Source organism: Pteropus medius, unplaced genomic scaffold, assembly GCF_902729225.1.
Source record: "Pteropus medius unplaced genomic scaffold, Ma_sr-lr_union100, whole genome shotgun sequence".
Classification (NCBI taxonomy): Eukaryota; Metazoa; Chordata; class Mammalia; order Chiroptera; family Pteropodidae; genus Pteropus; species Pteropus medius.
In genome coordinates this window covers 1252337-1278301 of record NW_024350319.1, presented here as the reverse complement: position 1 = coordinate 1278301, position 25965 = coordinate 1252337, and the positions used below count along the sequence as shown (strand labels likewise).

At 38.3% G+C, this 25965-nt stretch overlaps 1 protein-coding gene across 4 annotated transcripts in view; it reads right to left on the bottom strand.

Moving 5' to 3' along the window:
• Positions 1–25965, bottom strand: part of AK4 (adenylate kinase 4) — a 72323-nt gene that overhangs the window by 31073 nt on the left and 15285 nt on the right. For 2 of the 4 annotated variants that reach the window (XM_039838492.1, XM_039838491.1), the window contains exon 3: positions 237–356. The exons of 1 other annotated variant lie outside the window; for it this stretch is intronic. In XM_039838492.1, the coding sequence (XP_039694426.1) occupies positions 237–356 (120 nt within the window). Of the gene's footprint in view, positions 1–236; positions 357–15657; positions 15849–25965 lie in introns of those variants that run through there. One more of the 4 variants, XM_039838493.1, reaches the window with a different exon arrangement.

Below are 25965 nucleotides of genomic sequence, written 5' to 3'. Positions count from 1 at the left end.
AGAAAAGATTTTCAGATTTTCTGTTTTTTGTTAATCTGACAGGTGAAAAATGATAACTCATGGCTTTAATTCATGTGGCCTATTATGGATGAAAGAACCTCTGATTTCAGAGGAGTTATATTCATGAAGACTTAGTCATGGAAACAAAAGGCATCGTCAAAACTGGAACAATAATGGAATTCAATAGAGAACCCAACTATGCACAGAAATCCAGCTTACCCACAGGTTCAACTCACCATCTAGTAGCCAGTGCTGATCACGCCTATTCTCCAGCTCCGACATCATTAAGCGTGTGATCACATGATCTGGAACCAAAAGACCTTTCCCTATGTACTGCTTTGCCATATCACCAATTTCTATTAAAAAGACAGGAAAAAGAGACACTCAAAAAAGCTTCAAAAAAAATAAAAAGCTTACAAACTCTTTTCTTGATCATTTTGCCTTCTCTCCCATTCTGCCCTGTTGGTATGGGGGTAAAGTTATAGGTAGATGTTTTTACAGCAAGGTTTTAAATATTGTCTTCAAAAATGGTGGCCTCTGTCTCTCATTTGTCTCCCAAAGAATTATAAAAGCAGATCTTGAAGATAGACACAGACAGAAATAAAAATAAAAGAAAATATAAATTAGGCAAAGAGAAAATAGAGTAAGAAACAAAGTCTGAGTCTAGAGGGAGCGTGGTACACAAAAGGCAGGGAAAGAAATCTTGGCTACTTCCTAGAGATGAGCTACACACTGGATGCTGAGCCTCCCGACAGTTTGTAATAATAAGGAAACGTGATCAACCACATGGTTCATGATATGCAGAAAAGTAAAGGAAGCTGAGAAGCATAATCAGTCCTTAGAGACCAAAGGAAAAAAATTTCCACTGGTTTTCTAGAAAGAATGCTAGATAATACAAACAACAGGTTTCTTTCTTTTCATGAGCCTCAGTGTAAGCAAGTGGCACCTTGCAACATAGTTGTAAAAGCAATTCAGTGTTATTAGTGGAATGCCAAGTTCACAAAAGGATGAGAATTTTTAAAGTTATTTTCAGAGGAAAAAATGCTTCTATCTTAATTTAAAATGAATTCTTATTTGTAGAAATTGTGAGTTGAGTTCGGCAGAACAAATTATCAATTTAAATCAGTTAAATTTCTAGGAACTGATTTTTTTTTTTTTTTAAATCATGATGAAGTCTTCCGCTCTCCAGGGAACTTATAATGAACCATTAGGAACCACATTCTTGACAGGCCAATTGAATTCTTATAAAAACATAAAGCTGAATTACATTACGGCGGAGGGGGGGGTGGCTCAAAAATCGTTTTGCCCCCACCATCACCTTGAATTCAAGGTAGAGCCTTTTCTTTCCCAGAATGAGTCTACACTCCTAGCTCCAACAGTGAAAAATGAGGTGTGAGGAGCTCTACATCACTTGATTACTACTACTGCACAAAAGTAGCTCAATGTTAGGCCCAATGACACGGATTCAGTAACATGCTGCAAGAATCAGAAGACAAATGATAACCACATTCCTGAATGTGGCTGAACGTGAATGTGAAGAAAGCGCATTCATTTCAGCAAGTATTCTTTGATTGCATACTATATAACAGGTAATATTTTACAAAGGTAGCAGTGACGAAAAGTTGCAGCTTACTGATATTTAAGTAGTATTACCTTCCTTAAGAGCAACAATAACAGTCATTAACTGAGTATATGCTATGTTCCACGTACTGTGTTTTAAGCATTTTGTGTTAGTTCATCTAATCCTCACTTCAAATAGGTCATACCCATTTTTTTTTTTAATGACAGCTTTACTGAGATACGACATATGCCATAACATTCACTATTTTAAAATGTACAACTCAGTGGTTTTTAATACATTCTCATTGTTGTGTAATCATCACCATCACCTAATTTCAGAACATTTTTATCTCACCAGGAAGAAATCTTATACCCATTAGCAGTCACTCACCATTTCCTCCTCTATCCTAGCCCCTGGCAACTACTAACCTACTTTCTGTCTTTATAGATTTGCCTGTTCTATACATCTCATAATAAACGAAATCACACACAACATGTGGTTTCAAGGTTCATTCATGTTGTACCATATACCAGTACTTCAATCATTTTCATGGTTGAATATTTCTACTCCACTGTATTTTGTCTAGGCATACATCAGTTAATAGGCATTGTGGTTGTTTCCACCTTTTGGCTATTATGAATAATGCTGCAATGAACATTCCTGTACAAGTTTTTGTGTGAACATATGCTTTCAGTTCTCTTGGCAATACCTGTATGATATGTATGTTTCGTAGCTGAAAAATCACTGTCAGATAGTATGCTGGGAGTAATTGACAAGTTTGGTGCTGTTTTATTCTGCCACGGTCAGGCCAGCCTGCCCTAGAACCCTGTTCTTAGTCCCATCCACCAAACTTTAAGGTACATTTATTTATACAACAAATACACATCTTCAAGGTGAGAGACCAACATGTGAACTGGCTCCAAATATCCCACACGGAAACAGTGAAAGCATAAGGAATGTCTTATCTGGAAAAGAGAAGATCCAGAGAAGGACATAATAACAATTTATCCATAAACTGATACTTCACACACGAAGAGGGCATTATTTTATTCACTCTCCAAACACAGAATTAGGACGAGTAGTGAGAATTGCAAGTGGATAGAAAAAGTTGCCTAAATATTTGAATGGAAACTCAAAGACTGCCTAGGAAGGGATATTGTAGAGGGATTCTGACAACTGGATTGAGGATGTTTTGGGTCCCTTCAGATGGAGGATTTATGGTATAGGGGTACATATGGATTCAGTAATTTAGTGAAGAACGGTATTCAAAATGATGCCCCTGAGACCTCTAAATGTCTGCTAAATGGCTCCTTATGTACCTCCCACTGATATCTCAAACTATTATGTCCAAAATCACACATCCCCTCCCATTCTTCTTGCCCTAGTGTTTCTTGTCTCAGACAATGGCATCACTCTCTTCAGATGTCACCTAAGATTAAACACCAGTCGTCTTGATTTTTTTTTTTTTTACTTCTCTCATTCTTTATATCTAATTGAATATCAAGCTCTTGAAATTTTACTTCCACAGTGTCCCTCAGACCCAAGACAACTGACCAAAACATAATAATGCGACAGGAACTGTTGAGAACAAACACGAGCAAACTGTGAGGATGGCTGCTGAGAAGCTATGTCATTGTGAGGAGAGAAAAGTACAATGATGGTCTTCGGCTACTTGGGTAGTTAACGGGAGTGCATGGCTTCTCAGACAGCACAGAGTAAGGAAGGGAGCAGTGAGTTATGCTCCAAAACCTAATTTATAGATCTTTATATAGTGAAGAGGAGGTAACTGGCCAAAGAATCAGCAGACTGATAAAGAACCCCACAGCTTAGATCACAGTGGGTCTTTTACCCATACCAATCTCTGACCTGCTACAAAATCAAAAGATTGCTTTTGGGGTTTTCTACACATCAGTCAACCAAAATAATCGCAATACCTAAACAATCGATTCACAGTGCTTAGCTTACTTTACTTCTCAATAGCATTTGAGATGGCTCCGTTGCATAAATACAACACATAGAGTGAGCCTTTTAAAATGCAAGCTAATCATAGCCCTCCAATAGCTTTCCTTCTCTCTCAGTATAAGCCAAAGTCCTCGCCTTGGCTACAAGGCCCTGTGTGATCAGGCCCTCATTCTTTAACCCCATCTCTCACTGCCCACTCTGTTCTAGCCATACTGGCTTCCTTGTAGTTTCCTGAAGACCACAAGTACTTGCCCACTTAAGGGACTTTTTACTTGTTGTCGCACAACATTCTTTCTGCCACAGCTTCACGTGGATCAAGCCTTCACTTCACTCAGGTCTCTGATTAAGTATCACCTCAGATAGATCTTCCGCCCTACATAAATAGCACAGGAGAAACACACATCTCCATTACCTTCATCCTACTTTGCACTGTTTTCTAGAACTCCAGACTTTACATGTCATATATTGATGTATTTGTTTACCTAATTTTCTGCCTCACCCAACTAATTAACTCAGTGAATAAAAGTAAAATATTTTGTTCAATGCCATATCCTCAGTACTTAGAATACAGTCTGGAATGTATTAGATGCTCCATAAAAATTTGGTGAATCAATGAATGAACATCTTGAAGATGACAGAAAAACATTTTCACTCGGTAAAATGGTTGAATATATCTGATCATCCTGCACAGGTATTGCAGAACCATGATCCCAAGATCAATACAGCCCAACTTTGTCAGGTATCAACTTTTTCCGAGGAAATATGAGACACAGTATGATTAGTACTAGTTGAGTTAGTCATGTTAGGTTTCATAACTGAGTCATTTTTTTGGCATTTCAAACCATAAATAGAGATGAACCAGGTCATAGAAGGAGAAGTGAGGAGAAGAAAATACCATGAGCCAATGTTGCAGAGGCATGAGGCTGCTTGGCATACCTGGAAGAGCTTCAAGTCGTGACAGCTGAAGCAGAGCACGCCATGAGAGAGAGAGCTAGACGAGTAGGATGAGAAGTATAGACTTTGAAAGATTTGTTTTAAAAATAGGTAGTTTTAGAAATGCCATTCCCACAGCCAAGACCAGCTACTTAATTTGCAGGGCCCAATGCAAAATGAAAATGTGGAACCTCCTTATTCAAAAATTAAAAATTTCAAGATGGCAATAGCAAAGCAACAAATTAAGTACAAGGCTTTGCATGACTACACAGGTCACATGCCCACCACAATGTGCAATTTGAATGGCCTTGGAGTGGTAGAAGTCAAGGAGGCTGTGATAATAATCGAAACACAAGATGAAGGCCTGCACTAAAGCAGAAGCAACGTCAGAAGGCCTTCTGCCCTTGAGAGGGTACCTTGAGCTAACCCAATGTAGATGAGCAACTCTAAGCTTAAAAAACTCTATGGAAGACATCCAGAACCATCTTAATCCAACTTACTAGTTAAGAGAAAGATCTAAGCACAACATACTTTTCCAACTATTTGTGGCAGCCTTGGCTCTTCTCTGGAGCAGGACAGACAACACATCCTCCATTTGATACAAAATCAAACTCCCAACACGCCTTTCAGTCCCCACCATGAAAATCTAGACAGGTCAGCAGCCACAGCAAAATGGATTTAACAAAGTACCTGCATCTGAATGAAGACCTCACGACTATAAAAAAAAAAAAAAAAAAAAAAACCAGAAATAAAACACTGGTCAGAAGACAGAGGCCCATTCCAGAAAACAGAACCTTCATCTGCCTTTGTCCATTTACTGGAAAGATAAAGGAGCATCATTAAATGCTAACACTAGCATGTTTGGCTAAAACATATATATACCTGCTCTAATTTCTCACATGGAATTCCAAAGAAAGGCTGTAGACACACAGTCTTTTTTTCTGATTACCTATAAGTGACGGCAAACCGAATATGGAAAACAGAGCTAGACAAGCGTCCACATAGCAAGCAAATTCCCCAAGATGCCTGGCTAAATAACAGAAACAGATAACAATTCAATGTCTTTTTCATTGTCCTTTTATGCCAGAAAACGCTGAGTGAAAAACCCCTGTAAAAGAGCTTGATTCCTTCATAAGGCTGGCTGCCTAGAACTAGGAGACACCGCTGCCACTCCCAGTATCATCCCTGCTCCAAAAGGTCATTGAAAACGCCAAAACACACACATAGTGTACATGTACACACACACGCACGCATGCGTGCACGCACATGCCCCATATGAGGCATGGTCAAAAGGAACTGTAGCTTTGTGATTCTGCAAAACTACAAGTTCTTTATCCCCCACTCGTAAGAATATCTTGGCACTGAAGTGTTACTTGGAAAAATAAATAAAATGAAGAAAAACTTCATTCTATAAACTGTTTATCCTTGATATCACTTTGATGAATCTCTTCTATTAAGAAAATAAGCTTTAAAAAAAAAAAAGCTGGTTAAAAAATAGACCTTTAAAGGCAGAAATTACAGAGGAAACTCCTAAATTTAAGGCACTTTGGCACTTAACTCAAATGACTCATTTCAGATGTCCAGTATCCATCCTTCGATTGGCCTTCCTCAAAGCCAGGTTTTCTTTTCCTCTACACCAAAAAGATATGGTTTTCATGCACTCCATGACACTTATTATTGGTAGTTACGAAGAAACTTCTGAATCTAGCATAACGGCCAAGACATATACTTTAGAGCCATGCCTCTTGGGTCCAAATCCTGACACGGCCACTTAAAGACTTCTAAGACTTTGACCACATTGTATGCCTTTGTATTAGTTTCTCCATCTATAAAATGGGAATAATACCACCTAAGTTTTTTTTTTTTTTAATTTGTATGTGATTAATACGTGTAAAGGACTTGGAATAATGCATCTTTGCAAATTTCATTCAAGGATGTGGAGAGAATAAATATTTGCTCCTATATGCCAGGTGTTGTCCTAAGCAGTTTATACACATAAACCCATTTAATCCTCATAAATACCCACAAGGTCAGTGCTATGATTGTCTCCATTTCACATGTAAGTCGATTGAAACACAGAGAGGTTATGTAACTTGCCCAAAGTAATTAAGCTAATAAGTGGTGGAGCTGGGACACAAACTCAAGCAGGATGGCACCAGAACCCATTTTCTTAACCACTTATTGTACTATACTGTCCCACGATGTTTGTGAGCATTTCCTGGAACAGAAGCACTTTGAATGTTAGAGCACATGTGCAACATTGTGATTTATAAGAAATACATAATTGGTCCAAAGTGGCGCTCACAGCTCCCAAAACCCTGGGAACTTCCTGAGTGATAAGAGCAATGACAGCATCTTTTTTGTTACTACTTGGTCTTCTGTCCTCAGTTCCTGAAAAATGTTCCAGAGCCCTACAGGTGAAATGGGTGTCTTGTTCTTCATAATAAGTTCCTTTCCATAACTGGGTTGATGTTAATGAGGTAGCTTTTGGAAATCACCCTGGGGCAGGCACTGGTTGCCAGGGAAACTAACCATCAATAGAGGGGTGCACTTTCACTCCCATCCCAATTTCTTGGAAGGAGGGGCTAAAAGTTGACTCAACAACCAATGGCCAATGGTTTAATCAGCCAAGCCTACGTAATGAAGCCTCCATAAAAACCCAAAAGGTTTTTGGTTTGGAGAGCTTCAAGGCTAGGAAATCGGAACACATCAATGTACTAGACCTCAGACTCCACAAGGACGGAAGCTCCCTTTTCCAGGACCTCGCTCTCTATATCTCTTCATATGGCTGTTGATTCATATTCTTTAATATCATTTGTAATAAATTGGTAATCTAGTGAGTATATAAATGGGTTTCCTGAGTTGTGAACTGCTCTAGCAAATTAATTGATCCCGAGGAGGAAACTTCTGACTTATAGTCAGTAGGTCAGAAGCACAGGTGACAACTTGGGCTGATGACTGGCATCTGAAATGGAGGACTGAGCCCTTAATCTGTGGGATCTGACCCTGTCTCCAGATAGACAGTGTCAGAATTGAGTTCAATTGTAGGTCACTCTGCCAGTATTAAAGAATTGCTTGTTGGTGGTGTGCAAACTCCCCACATACACGCACACACCAACGCTGGAAATTGGGTGCAGAACCTTAACATTCTTCTGGAATGGTGAAGCCTCTGTGTAAAGGGACAAGAGCATAGTGAGAATTGAGCTTCCTTGTGAACTCTGGCAAGACTTGCCTACTTGGTGACAGTAGGTCCTATGGGGAAATACTTGGTCCTGTTCTGTGTAACCACTTTGCTTACACATTAGGCATTACACCTTCAACTAACTAAATAAAAAACTTATAGCAGGTGTTTCTGAACAGCTGCTTCCTATCAAACGCTAAATGACCTGCAATCCTGTACCTCTACTTGTGCCAAAGGCCCTAATCCATCCTCTGCTCAACTCCCAGAGGGACTTTCCCAAAACATGAGTTGGCACAAGTTGCTTCCTCTTCTTCCTCTAACAGCAACAATGCAAACCCCAAGCCTACAGGATAACACGGCATTCAAGGTCACTCTGATCTAGCTTAGAACTACTCCTTGAACCTTACGTGCCACCACAATTCCTTTATTGCCCAACCTCTGATCCCTTTGTTGTGCCTGGCACAAGTCAAAAAGGACTGTGGTCTTTCCCTTATGCGGTGTACAGAAGCAGATACCTTAAGGTGACCCCAAACCCAAGGAAAGATTCCCGCCCTGGAGCTGGGCTTTGAAGGCCCAGCAAAAGTTGACCCTTCGAGTACTATGTGTAGCAGCCACCTCACAACCATGTATTTTCTACTTCCTTCAGAGCAGTAATCCCCTCTTCTGTACTCCAGCAGCACCTGGACTGAAGCTAGTCCACATGGTGCCTCTGTACAGATTAGAAAAAAAGACATCCCTTTTGGAAGATGCCCATTCCTCCACGCTGACTCAGCTGTATACCAAGGAACACAGCTTGGCGGACAGAACCCAGGCTGGACTGCAGGCCTCATGCACAACCTCAGCCAGCTGTCCTCCCCCGCAACACACATACACTCCATGCAGGTCAGTCTGCACAAACATATGTGGTTGTACCTCTACCTACATCTCAGTCTTCACTGTTGAATGAAAGTTGTTTACACAGCTTCCATACCAAATTATAATCCCCTTGAGGCCAGAGACTATCTTATTTAACAATCAATAGGAGCCACTCTACTTGAGATACTACCTACTAAAGATACTTGAGATATACTCTAGTACGGATACTATTATATCTTTAGATTCCCCATCTTCCTGTCCCCAAGGTCCTATAAATTATCAGATGAACCTTCTTCTCACTACACCCCTATCACACCTTGTACCTATCGTATTGTTCAACAGTCCTATAACAACAGTTATGAATTTAAGGCAATTAAAACTCAGAAAAACCTTCTCGATCACACAGTAAGATGATGTGCAGCAGTGTTTCCTTTAAATGTGATCTTATGGTCTAATTCTTTGGCAAGCCTTGAATAACTGAGTAAAATAAATTATTGAATTAAGCAACATTCCATTATCTGACTAGTCTTACATAAAGGGACATTTCATACTTTTTTGTCAATGGTTCTCACAACTATTGCTTCAGCCGATTCAAGCTGGTGCAGAAAGATCATTACCACAGGCTGCATTTGGATCCCTGGCCTGACTCTTGAACAAGAAAGGATCTGTTTCTACAAGTGGATGCCTGCTTCTCCTGAAGCTATCTCACATTCTTAAACACCCACAAAATGTGCATGAGTCAACTCTTAAAGATTTCTGAGATTAAGACTCCAGAATATTCTCTAACAGAAGCAGAAAGTTTAGCATGAAGGAAACAACTTATTTTCAAACTAACATGTTGGTACTTATAAGTCACCCCAAGTGAGGAGTTATACTAGATTAGACCACCAAAAATCTGCTGTGTCTCTTTGAGCTGTCTCTTCTTCTGGGTGTCTGTATAATCTTACCCTAAAGGTTTCCTGACAAATCACAAGACTTTGTAAACTATGTTTAAAGAAGGTAAGAAAGACAGCATTATAACTCATTAAATATAAAATAATACAAAACTTTGAAATTCTAAAGTACGATTTAATCCTATTTATTCTTTGCTCCGTTGGACTACATCAGACTAAGATTCCCGTGAGATCAAGTCACTGACAACAATAGTGACTTCACACAGAGTACACCTGTCTTCAAAATGCTTCTTTCTTTGCTATTACGCTTCAGGTACAATATTGAGCTCACCATAGGGACAATTATTATTGGTGTTTTAACCAAAGACAATTGTAACTCAAATTATTTGAATCTGTGAGCTATATATTTAAGCATTCCCTAGATCAAAAGAGAAGTCAATAGAAAAAAAATTTTTCTTTTAACCTAGATTTGAACCCACGTTTGTGCAAAGTACAAATTTGCATCTCTTAACCACTAATTGTAAGATTAAAAATGAAAGAATTTATAGTGAGATTTCTTTTTTTTATTGTGGTATAATTGACAGATGACATTAGTTTCAGGCACACGACATAATGATTAGATATCTGTATATATTGTGAAATGATCACCACAATAAGTCTAGTTAACATCAGTCTTCATACATAGTTACAAGTTTTCTTCTTATGATGAGAACTTCTAAGATCCACTCTCTCAGTGACTTTCAAATATGCAATACAGTATTCTTTAACTACAGTCACTATGCTGTACATAGATCTCCATGACTTATTTATTTTATTACTGGAAGTTTGCACCTTTTAAGCCTCTCACCCGTTTTGCCCACCCTCCCACCCCCTACCTCTGACAACCACCAATCTGTTCTCTGTATCCATGCTTTTTGTTATCGTCGTTCTGTTTTTTTAGCTTCCACATATAAGTAGATCATACAATTGATTTATTCTTAATATCCACCTTTTTATTCAGGTGAAATACCCTTTTAAAAACACTAGAATGGCTTTATAATAAGGCAGAGTTTATATGATACAAGGAATACTCACCAAGCTGGGAATCAAGAGTCTTGGCTCTTAGTTCTGCTTCCAAGTGTGACTGTCTGCAGGATTGAACACATCAGTGTACTTCATTTATCGTGGCTTCGAGTTTCCACAGCTGCACGACAGAGTTGGACCCTTCTACCTCTGTCTTTCAAAGGTAGAATTTCAATTCCCTATACCTGACTTTGTGGCCACTGTGAAGATTAGAGGACTGGCTTCCCCAGTATGCCTCAATCCATGCCAGCATTTCAAACACCAAGATTATACCTCTGTGGTAAGGTGAGGGACCACAGAGATTAAGGAAAGTCTCCCCGCTTCCATGGCAATCAAGGCACGGATCATTATACCCATTCTAGATGTGAGGAGTGGAGTCCAGACCAGAACACAGGTCTGCAATATCTGTTAGTGTCTATATACCTTGCCAGGAAAACTTCCTGGGAATGCTTTGTTAGGTCTCTTTGCTCTTTTTTTCTCTAGCCAGACTGGATATTTACATTCATTTAGTCTAATTTTGTAACTCTGGGTCCAGAAATGTGTTGGCAGTGGGTGTGTTTCAGTAATAGCCAAAGTAAAAATATGCATGGACAAAAGCCATGACTTTGGGTAGAGGAGGGGCTAGCATTTCTGAGAAAGAAGGTGATCCAATATCTAAGCACAAAGGATATCTAAGCACAAAGGATATCCAGCAGATTCTTTGTCCGTAAGCTTTCTTACCCCACTAGCAGATCAATTATTATTTGACCCTTCATACTGATTCAAAGAATAAGATAGTGCAGTAACCTCATTTTAAGACTTTAAATAAATCATGAAATAAAAGGATGTTGGAGTTTCAGAAGCCAAAAAATCTTGGATGTCCTATGTCAGGAGTATTTTCTTGGCCCAGAAATAGGAACACATGCACTTGTAAACACACCATGAACATCTGGCGTAGTACCATGTGCTGCCTTATATAAGCAGCAGAGGAGAAAAAACAGATAAGGATGGAGGCAACAGAAGTTGGGCAAGGGAACAAATGGGAAAAAGGCGAGTAATCCGAAAGGTTTGCCAAAATCGTAGATGAGTTTTAGACCCAGAGTGTTTAACCATCTCCTCAAGCTCACGTTCTGTAAATCTGCCTCAGTATCCACTATACCAGGCACTTTCAGCCCTGAGGACGAGGATCATACTTTAAATCTCTTAAGCTCTCTAGATTTTCTCTACCTCTCCTGTAACTTTATCACAACCCAATTACTAGCTCCATTAAGAGGAAAGGGAGGAATTTCATTTTTAAACCATCATAAAAAGGAATTCCTTTTCATTGCAGAAGGCCCAGGGTATGGATCTGGCTGTGCTAGGCGCCTTTTCAGCTGCCTCTCTGTGCAGGATCCTGGCTGTAGATCAGCACGAGGGAAGTTGCTGTTTCCTCCAGTGCCATCTGCTCAAACAGGATGGATTGCAACTGCTGCCCAGAGAGATTCTTCCCTCCCTTCTCCCTCCCTCCTAGCTCTCTGACAATGCTCTGGTGGAGAACTACAGCAAGGACACCAAAGATGTGCCACACTCACCAGCCTTCCAGAGCTGGTAGCAGACAGTCCTGCAAGCAAGGGGAAAGAGAAGGAGAGAAACAGCTGATGCTAGCACTCTTTTCTGATAGGGCTCCCAATGGGGTCATAAAGTCTACTGAGTAGGCTGACATGCAATCATCCTTTAACACTCAGAAAGAACAACAATATAATACCAGAAGGCAGCCAGCAAGGACTTTCTTCAAAAAAATTAAAAATAAACTATCATATATGATCCAACAATTTCACTTCTGGGTATTTAGCCAAAACACCAAAACCGCTAACTCAAAAAAATATACGTATTCCTATGTTTATTGCAGCATTATTTACAATAGCCAACCAATATATGGAAACAACCTAAATGTCCATCAATGGATGAATGGATAAAGAAAAGCAGTACATATACAATGGAATATTCTTCAGTCATAAAAAAAGAATGAAATCTTGCCATTTTATGACAACGATGATGAACCTTGAGGACATTGTGCTAAGTGAAATAAGTCAGACAGAAAGACAAATACTATCATATGTTCTCACTTATATGTGAATGTAAAAACAAACAAACAAACGAAAACACCACCAAGCTCATAGATACAAAATAGTGACTATAGTTAATATTGTACTACATATTTGAAAGCTGCTAGGAGAATAGATTTTTAAAGTTCTCATCACACAAAAAAATTCTTTAACTATGTATGGTGATGGATGTTAACTAGACTTATTGTGGTAATCATTTTGCAATGTACACAAATATCAAATCATTATGTTGTACACCTGCAACTAATAAAATATCGTATGTCAATTATAGTCACATATCTCTTAAGAACAGGGATCCTTTCAGAGAAATATGTCATCTGGCCACCATTTCATCGTTGTGCAAACATCATAGAGCAGTGGTCCCCAACCTTTTTGGCACCAGGGGCCAGTTTTGTGGAAGACAATTTTTCCACAGACCAGGGTGGGGGATGGAATTTTGGGATGATTCAAGCACATTATATTTATTGTGCACTTTATTTCTATTATTACATTGTAATATATAATGAAATAATTATACAGCTCCCCATAATGCAGAATCAGATGCCATCAGATACAGCTGTACAATTGAAGTACATCAATTCACTTGCCACTATAAAGCCTACTACCAGATGCAACTTGTCTTTGGTACTCACTGATAGGGTTTTGATATGAGTCTACAAGCAATTGATTTATTATGGTTTCTGTGCAGTCAAATTTCTCTGCTAATGTTAATCTGTATTTGCAGCCGCTCCCCAGCACTAGCATCACCGCCTCAGCTCCACCTCAGATCATCAGGCATTAGGATTCTCATAAGGAGCATGCAACCTAGATCCTTGTATGCACAGTTCACAATAGAGCTCGTGCGCCTATGAGAATCCAATGCCTGATGATCTGAGGTGGAGCTGAGGTGGTGATGCTAGCGTTGGTGAGCAGCTGGAAATACAAATGGATCTTGCTCACTCTCTGCTCACCTCCTGCTGTGCAGCCTGGTTCATAACAGGCCACAGACAGGTACAGGTCCACAATCTGGGGGCTGGGGATCCCCGTCATAGAGTACACTTACACAAACCTAGATGGTATAGCCTACTACACACCTAATGGTCTAGCCTACTGCTCCTAGGCTACATGCCTGTAAGCATGTTACTGTACAAAATCAAAGCAAGAGAAAATGATGCACTTAAGAGATGTAGTAAGTACCTGATGTATGAGGTTGCTGCAGGCATAACGGCATACTGCTTTACAGCAAACTTTTTAACAAGTAGAAAAAGTACACTCTAAAATAATGATAAAAAGTATAGTATAGTAGATATATAAACCAGTAACATAGTCATTTATTATCATTAGCAAGTGTTATGTACTGTACATAACTGTTTGTGCTTTAAGTGCTGGACCAGTAGTCGTCCAACTGCTGTCAAGATCATTGCATACTTTGGAGGTTTTTATTTAAAAAACTAAACAGTGTTTTGTACACAAAAAGGGAGAATATTGTCAATTTTAAAATGTGTGTCAGTTTTACACAATTGTATGTATATACTTAATTGCAAGGTTAAATTGCTTGCTACTGTTAAAAAAATTAAAGACAGTTTAGATGATAAAAAGTTTAACACTCATGAAGTAGACAGTCTAGGAGAACTACAAAAATGGGGTAGATGGCAGGAAGCTTTTATAAAATAAAAAACAAAAAAGAGAAAAATATAAAATAACTGATTGGCTGGGGCTGCACAACCAAACTGGTTTAGGGTGAGAAGGCCCAGGGTTGGTCTAGCAGGTGAGGATTGGCTGACTGGACAGACTGCGTTTCTGGTCAAACAGAGCATTTACAGGGGCATGGAAGTCATTTAAGTTTCAGCATGCTGATGTGGCACCCCAGACAGGAGCCATTCCTTCTTGGGCCTAGAAATTTATTTCAACACTATTATGGGTCACATTTTAAAAAATTAAACATTTTATTACTCTAAGCCAAGCCTTTCTCAAATCCCTTACATGTATTAGCTCATTTAATTCTTACAACACTAAAAGTTACTACCATTATTATTCTTGGTTTGTATGGAAGAAATGGAGATACAAAGTGCTTGATCAAGATGTTGGCCAGCTTCCCAGGCAGTGCTATCCCAGAGGCTGCAGTCCTAACACATGCCCTAGGGGGTGGCTTCCTAAATCCTGCCTCCAAAGCCTTCCTTTCCTCTGAATTCCTCCCACACTGGAATCCTTTGTTCGACCATCTGCCCTCTCCCCTTCCCAACACCTCAGGAGCAGATCTTGTTCAGCCAAGGGATTTAAACTAAGCCTCAGGGAGCAAAGGATTCCTTCAATAATTTTTAAGTTGAATAAATGCAGATGGGATTTAAAAAAAAAAAGAAGAAGAAGAGAGAAAAGAAAGAAAAAGAAAAAAAGGAAGAAAAGAAAAGCAAAATTTTTAAAAATGTAGCAAGAAAAAATAATAAACCCTGACACTTCAGGGTCCATCCTAAGTAAAGGAAAACTAAGTCTTAATAACACTCCTCTCTCTTAGATACTTGAGGAGAAATAAGACACTTTAACCTAAAAATTTACTTAAGTTAAAAAACACTAAAAATTTTTAAAGCATGTCTATGCTTTGTTCCAGATCTTTTGTTCAGGGAAAGCAATTTAATGAGTTTTTGGCTTAGCAAAGGTAGGGCAAAGATTTATTTGGGAGGTTGATAGTGAAGAGGTAAACTGTCTAGATAAAGTAACAGGTACTGAAATCTGGGAGACAGAAAAACAGCAAATTCTCCGGAAGGGAAAAGAACGGAAAGGTCACAAACTGAACTCTAAGCTAGAGGAGGAGCCAGGAATGCAAGAGGGCTGTGCAGTGAATGACTGACAGGTATTAGTGTAGTGGTGTCTAATACGCCACCCCAAGATGTTGCGCCTGTGCCAGACTCTAATCCTCATCACCCCCTCAATACAAACCTCAAAACAATCACCTTATATTAGGGGTCCTTTGGGAGAGAAAAATAAAGGTAGTGTTCAACACAGGGTGAAGGAATGCAGAAAAGGGCAGCCCTTACAGGAAAAGACTGGAAAGCATAAGTGAAGAGTTCCGGAGAAGCATGAAATCTGAGAAAGGCAATTAAGGAGAGTGGCCAGTACTGTAGACGGTTAAGTAGACTGCTACGTACTTACCAACTGAGTAAATAATGAGGCCCCAAGTCTTTCTAATCCAATAGATAATGCTGGTGAACCAGCCAAGTGCCACAGACCATTTATTACCCAGCATCTTCCATCACCCCCACTGTGGGAGCAAGTCTGTTTCTGCGCAGTGCAGTCATTCTCATGCCTCAACTCGTAATGACTAAAGGTAACAACCAGGATTTGTGGTTTGCAAATCTCAGTCCAAGCTGGCCCTGAAGCAGAAGTGGCAAGAAGGAAGAGAAGAAAGCATTAGATTTCATCTAGCAACTCGGGAACTCCACCTCACTAACTAATCTAAAGATGAGCTGCTAAATTACCCAATAGGAAACATTAAACCCTGCCCATTAAACCAGGGATCGCTTTCAGGGTAAGACAATCTATTCCCACAGTTACCTCTATTCAATATGAGTTCCTAGATAACAGGGTATTTCCCTCATAAATCTAACTGCGGCTAGTATACTGGCCCCTCTGAGCTTATTCTATACTCAAGTCTCTACACGTTTTCTGCTACATATTGCTGTTCCAAATAGTATATATAGGAAATTGAATGCTCCACCAGATATACTAATTCAGACTCACTTTAAAACCTTTACTTTTTCTCCACCTGCCAAATGATAAGAGGAAAACAAGTAGGCATGTATAGTTCAGCTCCCAAAGCAGTTCTCTAAAAGCTGATGCAAAGAAGGTGACATATATTCTTTCTGAGACACAAATTTCCCATCCTTGTTTTTTTTGTTTTGTTTTGTTTTTTTGTTTTTTAATGTAAGTTACCTGGAGTCTCTAAAAATGGTCCAACTCATGCAGTTGAGCTGCTTCACCACAGCAAGGCAGTAATGTCTGGCAGCATCAACAAAATCATGTTTTAAACTCATTCCACTAGTCAAGTACACAATTGAATTCCACTTTGCAACCTAAAAACAAAATGCTAAAATCTTTAGATAAACTTAAACCTAATCAAACCCAATGATAAGGTCTATGGTGATTATTAGTTTAGTCAGCTCTACCTTTTTTATGCAAAGCATCAACAACATGCAGTTTATATAACCTTTTAAGAGCAACTATTTCTACTAGATTGTGCAGAAAGCAACATTGAGTAAATACGTATCAAAAAGAAAAAAGGAGGGAGGGAGGGAGGGAGACACTACAATAGGGATAATGGCAGAACAGAGAGCAGCTGCCTTGCCTTGTATAACACTTAGACTGCCAAGAATAAAGCTTTAAAAAATTGATTCTGCAACTTTTTTTCTGCCTTTCATGGGCCACTAACTATGAAACAGATTTCCAAGACATGTTTATAATCAGATCTATGTAACTAAGAGCAAACTGAAGCAGAATCAGAATTACAGAAAGATTCAATCACCGTAATTTAACTTCTAGAAACACCAGTTCCCACTCCTCAGTGGGTTCCTGGCTTCTGTCACTTAGAACATCTCAAGTCCACTAACAGTAGTTCCAGCTATGGCTCAACCACCATCTGTGACTGTCTTTCACAATCCTGGCCATCAAGAACAAGCAATGTTTCAGTACTGTTTGGCTTGGCAAGACATAAGCTAGACATAAGCTAAGTGTGCGCATTTTTTATTCTCTGGGGTTTGAGCTCCAGCAGTGTTTGAAACATGACGTTCAAAACCTGAAACTGACTTTGATTATGAGATTACAACTGGCACTCTGAGACAATCTACGACAAATATCTATGCTGGAAAAAAAATCCTTCCACAAAGTTCTTAGAATTCATTTCCTCTACAAATACATCATTGCAATTGAGGCAATGTAAAGTCTGTCACCCTTTTTTGGATATGCCTTTTTGGATATTGTTTTAAGCTGGTTACTTATAAGAAATGAACACCTCAGGAAAAACCTTTGGCGTTCCCTCTAACTGCCTGAAAGGAATTTAGACAAAGGACCTGCTTCCAGGAAGCGAGCTCATATAGATAGATAACTGTGATAGGAACTAAGTGTGGTAGACGGGGAAGAACCCAGCTAGTCCTTCCTGTGTCCTCATTGTAAAGATGGCCCAACAAACATTTCTTTACCAAACATTTACTTTCCAATCTTCAGGTGAATTGCCTTCTCCTTAGCTTAAGATAGCATGTAAGCCTACACAACCGTCCTTGAGTCCCATATTCTTAGGGAACCCCACATACATGTAATAAATGTGGTCATTTCTCCTGTTAATCTGTCTCACGTTAACTTGATTTAGTCTGTCCAGAAGTTAGAAGGGTAGGAGGAAACTTATTTTGCCTTCTCCACACTTCAAACAACAAACGCCAACACACTGGCCTGAAACTAGGGTAAGATGAGTGAGGCACCCACCTGAAGAGGGTACAATAACAATACCAGTAATAATTATGAGAAATAAATAACAGTTTAAAATATCAAAATTAATGCAAATAATACATGATGAAAAGCTATGAAATTTTTAAATAAAGACAAGATCCGACCCTGCCTTTATACAACTCTTACTCACCTCGCCCTAATCTTAATCCTGTTGGATCTAGTCTTTATCTTAAATTTTGGTATTTTGTCCTTTTTATTGCATTAAACTACTATTTACTTGATTATAGAGTTTTTTGGTGCCCCCTTAAATTTTTCACTAAAGGAGACACTCTCCTCACCCTAGTGTCAGCCCTGCCAACACATATTAACTCAAATCCTTGAGGTAGCTCTACAATTACTCTCATTTGCAAGTTAGTAAAAAAGGTTAGCTACTTTGCCTAAGACCATAGAGCCAGCGTGGCCAAGTCAGATTCCAAACCCAGCTATGTGGCTCAGAGCCCACCCTCTTATTTACAGACACCATACTACCTCTCAGGAATTGGCATCACTAAGGCAATCAACATAAACCTATATTAGTCCTGGGTTATAGAAAAAAAAACTATGTGGAATACATTCCAAATAAACTAAAATTAATGACAATCTGGGCAAATTTAGTCATGACTTGTTCATGGCTTATCAATGTTCTGCAATGTTTAGGCTAAGTGTTGATTCCACCAAACTCCTGGAATCTTTCTAATTTGTCCCTAATTCTTTAGCCAACCTAATGCTCAGAACGAGCCACGAGAGAGAGGAGATATCTGGCTCTTCACTCAAAGGACAGGACTACAGATTTGAGTGGCCTGACGTAGCTGTTGGAGTACATAAATTCTGAGATGCTCCTGGTATCTGCCCTCAAATACAGTCAGTTTTACGAGGCTAACTGAGCTACTGTGTGCCTTGCAGGACACTGTTCAGAAATACTCCCAAATAATGTGTTCATTTACAAAGAGATGAAAATTTGGAAATAAATCCACTACAGCTACAATAGTCCTACCACATTTAGCTAGTTGCGAGTGGTGGTGGACACTGCAGTTAAAAAGGATCATAGCGAAATAGGCTGAAAAAGAATCTAGAAATAATATCCTGGGAAGAATGGTTGAGGGAACTAGAGCTTTTTTTCTTGAGAGAAAGAAAGACAACTTCAAAGTTGGAGAAGTGGTGCCTAGCAACTATTTTCAATTATCTGAAAAGCTAGTGGATTTAATTTATGTGACACCGGAAGATTGAAGTTAGACAAGTAGATGACAGTTTATAGGTAAAAGTTTCAAGGAGCTGGCTTTCATCTCAGTATAAGGAAAAAATCTTCCAACAATTAGACCTGTCTAGCAATAAAAGACCCTGCCACCAGAGAAGGCAGGGTTGGCTGTCAAGCTACTATAGAAGGGATCCAGCACAGAATGCCACTTGGACAGAGGACTTAAAATCCCTTCCAACTCTAAGGCATTAAGAATGGAACAAATAATCAAACTTAACACATTCATTGTTATGCATAGTGTTTAGTTACTAAAAACCCTAGAAAACTAAAACAAAATCAGGAGCTTAATGGAAAGGAGGTCTTACATTTTCATTTTACTCCAAGCTACATTCTTGTTTTTAATTCTAAGCCACTGAAGTAATGCAAGTTAAAAAAATCAATCTCCCTTTTGGAAAAACTAAATTATGTCCTGAGATGGTATTTATAGGTACCATTTAAGAAAATTGGGAAACTACTCATATATGCAATCGATATTTTATAGCTCTCCTACAAACTACATTGGCTGTTATTACCAAGATGTGTATCGTGTAGAAGAAAAAATACGGAAGCAGCTGAGTTAGAATTTAGGAAAACAAAGCAAAGCAAAAATCGAATCAGATATATCTGCAGCCCAATTATATTAAAAGACCTTAGAAAAATTTATGCAATCAGACAAATGCACAAAGGTCAAAAATTGTCCATCTTAATGATGACACAATTTTTAAAAAACAATTTTGTGTTCAGGGAGTCTTCCAAAAGAGGTTCACACATAACTTTAAGTATTTTTGTTTGCACAAGAATAGAAACAAGACATGTTCAAAGGAAAATAAGAGAACAACACAATCAAGTTTAAAAATATGAGTGTCTATAGCCTTTTGCCGAGTAGTTGAGTAGTGTGCACGTGCACACACACACACACACACACACACAATGTCTAAACCCCACTGGATTGTGCCAGGGATTCCATTCAATGCACCATGTTCACTGGAGAAGATTTTAAATGAAATCAAAGCATTATGACTCCAGAGAAGAGAATAAACCACAGAAAAAAGGCTCCTACTTGCCAGGCATTTTAGAGATGACCCCATCTGACTCTCCCAATAGATCTATAATAGGAATTCTTAAAAGAAAGAAATCAAGTTAATTAACTTTCCCTTAAATTTACAAAGCCAGTAAGAGTTTGAGCTGAAGGTATCCCTGACTTCCAAAGTTCAACTATATTTCCTCTATACAATATAGCCACCTCTTGCACCTACCACCTGCTATGCCAAAACCCATGGGATACTTCTGCCTGGAACTTCCTGAGGTATGCAAGTATGTTAAACTTGTTATCCTCTCCAACCCTGAACCACTTTCCTTCAGTTAAATAAAACCGATCTTCCCCACAATCACTGAAGTTCAACCCTTCAAAGGGCTGCAGTTGACTCTGCTCTTTCCACCATTCTTACACAGTCATATTAAACTGCCATCACTACCTCAACTTCTCCCAAACCCCCCTTTTCCCATTACTTTTACTCTATACCTGATCTAAACTTGTTGGCACTGTCTTAGCTGTGCTCCACTTTCTCTCCACTATATACTTTGCTATGAAAAACAAGTCATGCCACTAAAGGAGTTTGACCAAAGCAGTGACTCCCCACAGCCCCCCTTGTTATAAACTCAATCTGGAATTACATGTAAACCCCGAGGGACATTTCCAGCTTCCTTGCCTACAATTCCTTCAACTCTAGGTTTCAATGAAAATACCCTTAATTTTAATCACCTACTGCCAGACATGACATGATCCCTCCATCAAAAACACCATGCTCCCATTTCCCATCTGCCAATACCTTTCCTATTCTTCAAGGCTCAGTTTTAATGCCATCTCTCCTATAGCTTTCATTTACTCTTTCATGCAGAAGTAACAAATATTAAGCACTGACTGTAGGTCAGACATTGAAGATACAAAAATGAACTCAATAAGGGTTTATACAAGTAAACTCTCTCTTCACTGTTACTAAATTTTTTTCATTCCTTTTTTTATAGCACTCAGTATAATAAGCCCACTTAATTGGGCTTATGTTTTACCCTATCAACTCCTCAAAAGTGGAGATCATTTTTTATTCCCATTAATAGGATGCTACTGGAATACATTGATTTAATATGTACTTACTGACATTTAACGTCTACCCATTTCTCTGTGGATACTCTGTAACAACCTCTTAACTGTTGTCCCTAGTTTCACTCTAGAACCTTCCAATTCAGTTTCCAAATAGTCTGAGTGATCTAATAAAAATGTGAATCAGATCGTTAGTCCCATATTTAAAAACAATGACTTCACTTTGAATTAGGCAATGGTTTATTATCTATGACACCAAAAGCACAAGCAACAAAAGAAAAAATATATACACTGAACTTCATCAAAATTAAAAACTTTTGTGCTTCCAAGCACTTCATCAAGAAAAGTAAAAAGACGACCCACTAAAGGGGAGAAAATACATACAACTCATATCTAATAAGGGAATTTAATTCAGAATATATAGAGAACTCAACAAAAGGACAAAACGAGCTCGTTTAAAAAACGGGCAAAGGATTTGAACAGATATTTCTCCAAAGATATACAAATGGTCAATAGCACATAAAAAGACCTTAAATATCATTAGTCCTTAGGGAAATGCAAATCAAAATCACAATGATACCACTTCACAACCACGAAGGAGGCTAAAAGACAATAATAACTGTTGACAAGGATGTGAAGAAGACTGGAACCTTATTCATTGCTTGTGAGATGTAAAATAGTCCTGCTGCTTTGGAAAACAGTTGGCAGTTCCTCAAAATGTCAAACAGAGCATTACCACATGACACAGCAGTTCCACGCTAGGTATACACCCAAGAGAGATGAAAATATGTATCTACACGAAAACTTGCATACTCATGTTCATAACAGGAAATAACCCAGGTGTCCATCAGCTAATGAATGAATAAACAAAATGTGGTATATCCATACAATAGAATATTACCTGGTAATAAAAAGGAATTAAGTTTGATACATACTACATCATAGCTGAACCTTGAAAACGCTAAGAGAAAGAAGCCAGATACAAAAAGTCACATATTATGAGTCTAATTATATTAAATATCCAGAATAGGAAGAATCATACAAACCTAAAGTAGACTAGTGATTACCAGGGGCTTGAAGGAGAGGGGACTGAGACTGCTAATGGTTTTTTGGGGGGATAATAAAAATGTTCTGAAATTAGACAATGATAATGGTTGCATAACTCTATAACATATACTAAAAATCACTGATTTATGCACTTTAAAAGGATAAGTTTTATAGTATGCAAATTATGTCTCAGTAAAATTAATATACATAAAAAAAAACAAAAATAACAACGACAACAAAAAACAATTGCTTCCCATCCAGTTATACTGAAGCTCAAACTCCTAGTCACACCTCAAGGCCCTGTGCCTACCTTTCCAGTCTCCTTGTCTACCACCTTCTCTTCCTCACTCACAGTAAGTACTCCAGCGACACCTGCTTCCTCTCCTCTCCATTTATGGAAAGCTCACTCTGGGTTTTCCACATGCTATTCCCTCTGTCCCCAGATCTTCACACATCTGGGTCCTACCCTCATTCAGAGCTCAGCTTAAACATCATCTCAGAGAAGTTCTCTCAGCCTTCACAATCTAAAGCAGCCTTCCCAGTCACTTCATTATTGCAATATCAAATTGTCTTCATAGTACTTATACAAGACATAACGTATAAAAGATTATCAAGTTATACAAGGTTATCTTGATTATTTTTCCTTTGCCTATAGCATGTCTTCCCTACTGCCATAATACGCTATTAAAACATTTGTTAAACTGACATGAATGAATTTACCATTCAAACTATAGACTATAACTGAAGTTATGAAATATATCATCTTTTGGGGAGGTGATAATGAATACCATATTATAAGTACAGATTAGAAATGAGAAACTTCAGACAAGAAAATGATGTGTAGCTCCAACAGCTGTGGAAAAGCTTCATGGAAGTAAAGCAACTGAAAACAGACTGTGAGAGATTAACAAAAGTGTGAAAGGCATTACAGGAGAAAGGTACATCTGAAAATGCCCTCCCCCTCCTTATCCATGACTCCAGCACTTCACCCACACACATACGACTCACCATGGCTCATAAGAACACAATGCAGAATCTAGAACTTGAACTCCAGATTGTAAGTGCCTCATGAATAGAAGACAATGGTAATGCATTAACTCTATAAACTACACTAAAAACTGCTGATTTATACACTTTAAAAGGATAAACTTTATAATATGCAAGTTATACCTCAGTAAAACTGATATGCATGCCTCCCTGCACCTAATGCAGGCATAGAAACATCTGTCACATGACTAATGAAATATCAAGTTCAGGTATTATTCCAGAACTCTTACCATTATGATGGAAAGCAAGTTCCACCTCCTTACAATTACATATATTTTATATTTTAGACTCTTTTTGGTCCTTTTATGGGGAGAAAGGAATCAAGAAATCATTGTTTCCTTTTTCAGATTTTTTAAAATGTTTTTAGGGAGAGAACAACAGATCACATACCGCCATTAAAAAACCTGTTGAATCTGAGTGTACTCATGGAGAACTAAGCTACAATAATTCCCTGCCATTCACTGTCCCAGTGTGGCATTTACAAGACATGAAGTGGATATTTCACTAGTTACAGCAGCATGACATAATGGGAAGTTTAACACTAGCTATGGAGTCCCAAGTTTGAATGCTAGCTTCTCTATTTAACTAGCTGTTTCACCTAAGGCAAGTAACTCAATCTCTCTGAGACCACTTCTTTATTTGTAAAATGATACAACTGCTCTGTAGATCTGTGTGTAGACTAAACGATAATATGCATACATTAGCCGGAGCAGAGCCTAGCTCATGCTTGACCCACTGCAAATGTTAACTATGATGACCAAGTCACAAGAATTATAAAGTGCCAGAACCACAGGTTACTGGCCAAGAAGAAAGTGCTGAAAGAGAAAATACTTGATTTCTAGCTTCCAGGCAATTCGATTAGCAGGAATGACTTAATTATTTCAGTACTATCACTATCTTTGGCTAAGTATGGGATGCTTGACCTGCCATTTAACTAGTATAAGAATTCTTGGAATTCAAAAGTGAGACAGTTAAACTGTAACATCAGTCATTTACTTGGACTTTGTGAAGCTGTACAAAGGAGACCTTCTGTATCATGTCTTAAAGGTCAACCTGAGAACTAAATATCAAGTGGGGGGTGGAAGGAGGCAGAGTAATCCAATGCCTCTACTATCTGCTCAGACTTTCAAAAAAAAAAATCTAGTTTGCTAAAGACAATAATACATGGCTGATACAGCCGACCCACGGTAAAAGTATACTGTCTGAAATCTTATAAAAAAACATAATTTCCAAGTCCTTAAACCTTCTTACAACATAGACTATACAGAAAGCTAAAAAGCAAACTAGCATAATATAACTTTTAACTTATATAAATTTTAAAGGAAACAGGCAATTCAATATGTCCTTTATAATGGGTGTGTTTATAGCTAATAGTCTGATATTCAATTTACTAGTTTCATGATCAGTTGCTATTACTTGCATAATATAACTAGCATAATATAACTTTTAACTTTAATATAAATTTTAAAGGAAACAGGCAATTCAATATGTCCTTTATAATGGGTGTGTTTATAGCTAATAGTCTGATATTCAATTTACTAGTTTCATGATCAGTTGCTATTACTTGGGTTCCAGGAAGTTTGAAGCAAAAGTTCATGTTTCATAAACTAGGATAACACATTATTTGTATATACCATAAAGACAAGCACAAGTAATGGAAGCTGGAAAAAATGACATACAGCAGGTATTATAACCCTTTCCTTTCATAGAAATAAATGAGAACTAAAATAATATACAAGGTATGATCAAGCCACAAAAGCAACAATTTCTTGTGGACTACAAACAAGCTCCAGAAGAGTTCTAGGTGTATTGTAGCAATGACCACCCTCATCTTTTCATCTGGTAGCTGGACTCATTTGTCAAAGCTCAGCTCAGGAATCATCTCCTCTAAAAAGCCTTCCCTAATCTTACCTCCTCCTAAATGCTAGGTACACCAGGCTTTCCTGTGTCTCATAGGACCTGCATATGCATGTCTTGCAGCATCCATTACCATACACTTGTCTGCCTGCCTCTCCCAATAAACTTAGTAGCTCCTTCAAGGAATAGACCTTGTCTCACCTCTTTGTATACCATAAGCCAACATTGCATGGCACTCAAATATTTGTTGAAAGATATATGTACCAGGACATTCAGTGCAGCATGCTTTGTTAACCAAATTAATAACCTAAATTCCCATCAACAGGAGCCTGATTATATTAGCAGTTCACAAAGTGTAGTTACAAGATTTCTGAGGGTCCGTGAGACCTTTTCAGAAAACTGAGAGTTCCCCCTTTCTATAACTACAATCTATGTGAAACCAGATATTCTACGAAAACTTTAACCAAAACAACACAGTAGGCTGAATCAATAATCAGATATGAGAATCTAGCTTTCTACCATTAAGCCAAACATTAAAGTTATTTGCAAAAACATGAAAACAACATTACTCTTACCATTAGATTTTGTTTTAGCAAAGTTTTTTTATGTTAATGTTATGTTAAAATGTAATAGGTTTATTATTGTTATTTTAAAAGAATTTTTTTAAAATTTCTCAGCTTTAATTCTTAATACAGTAAAT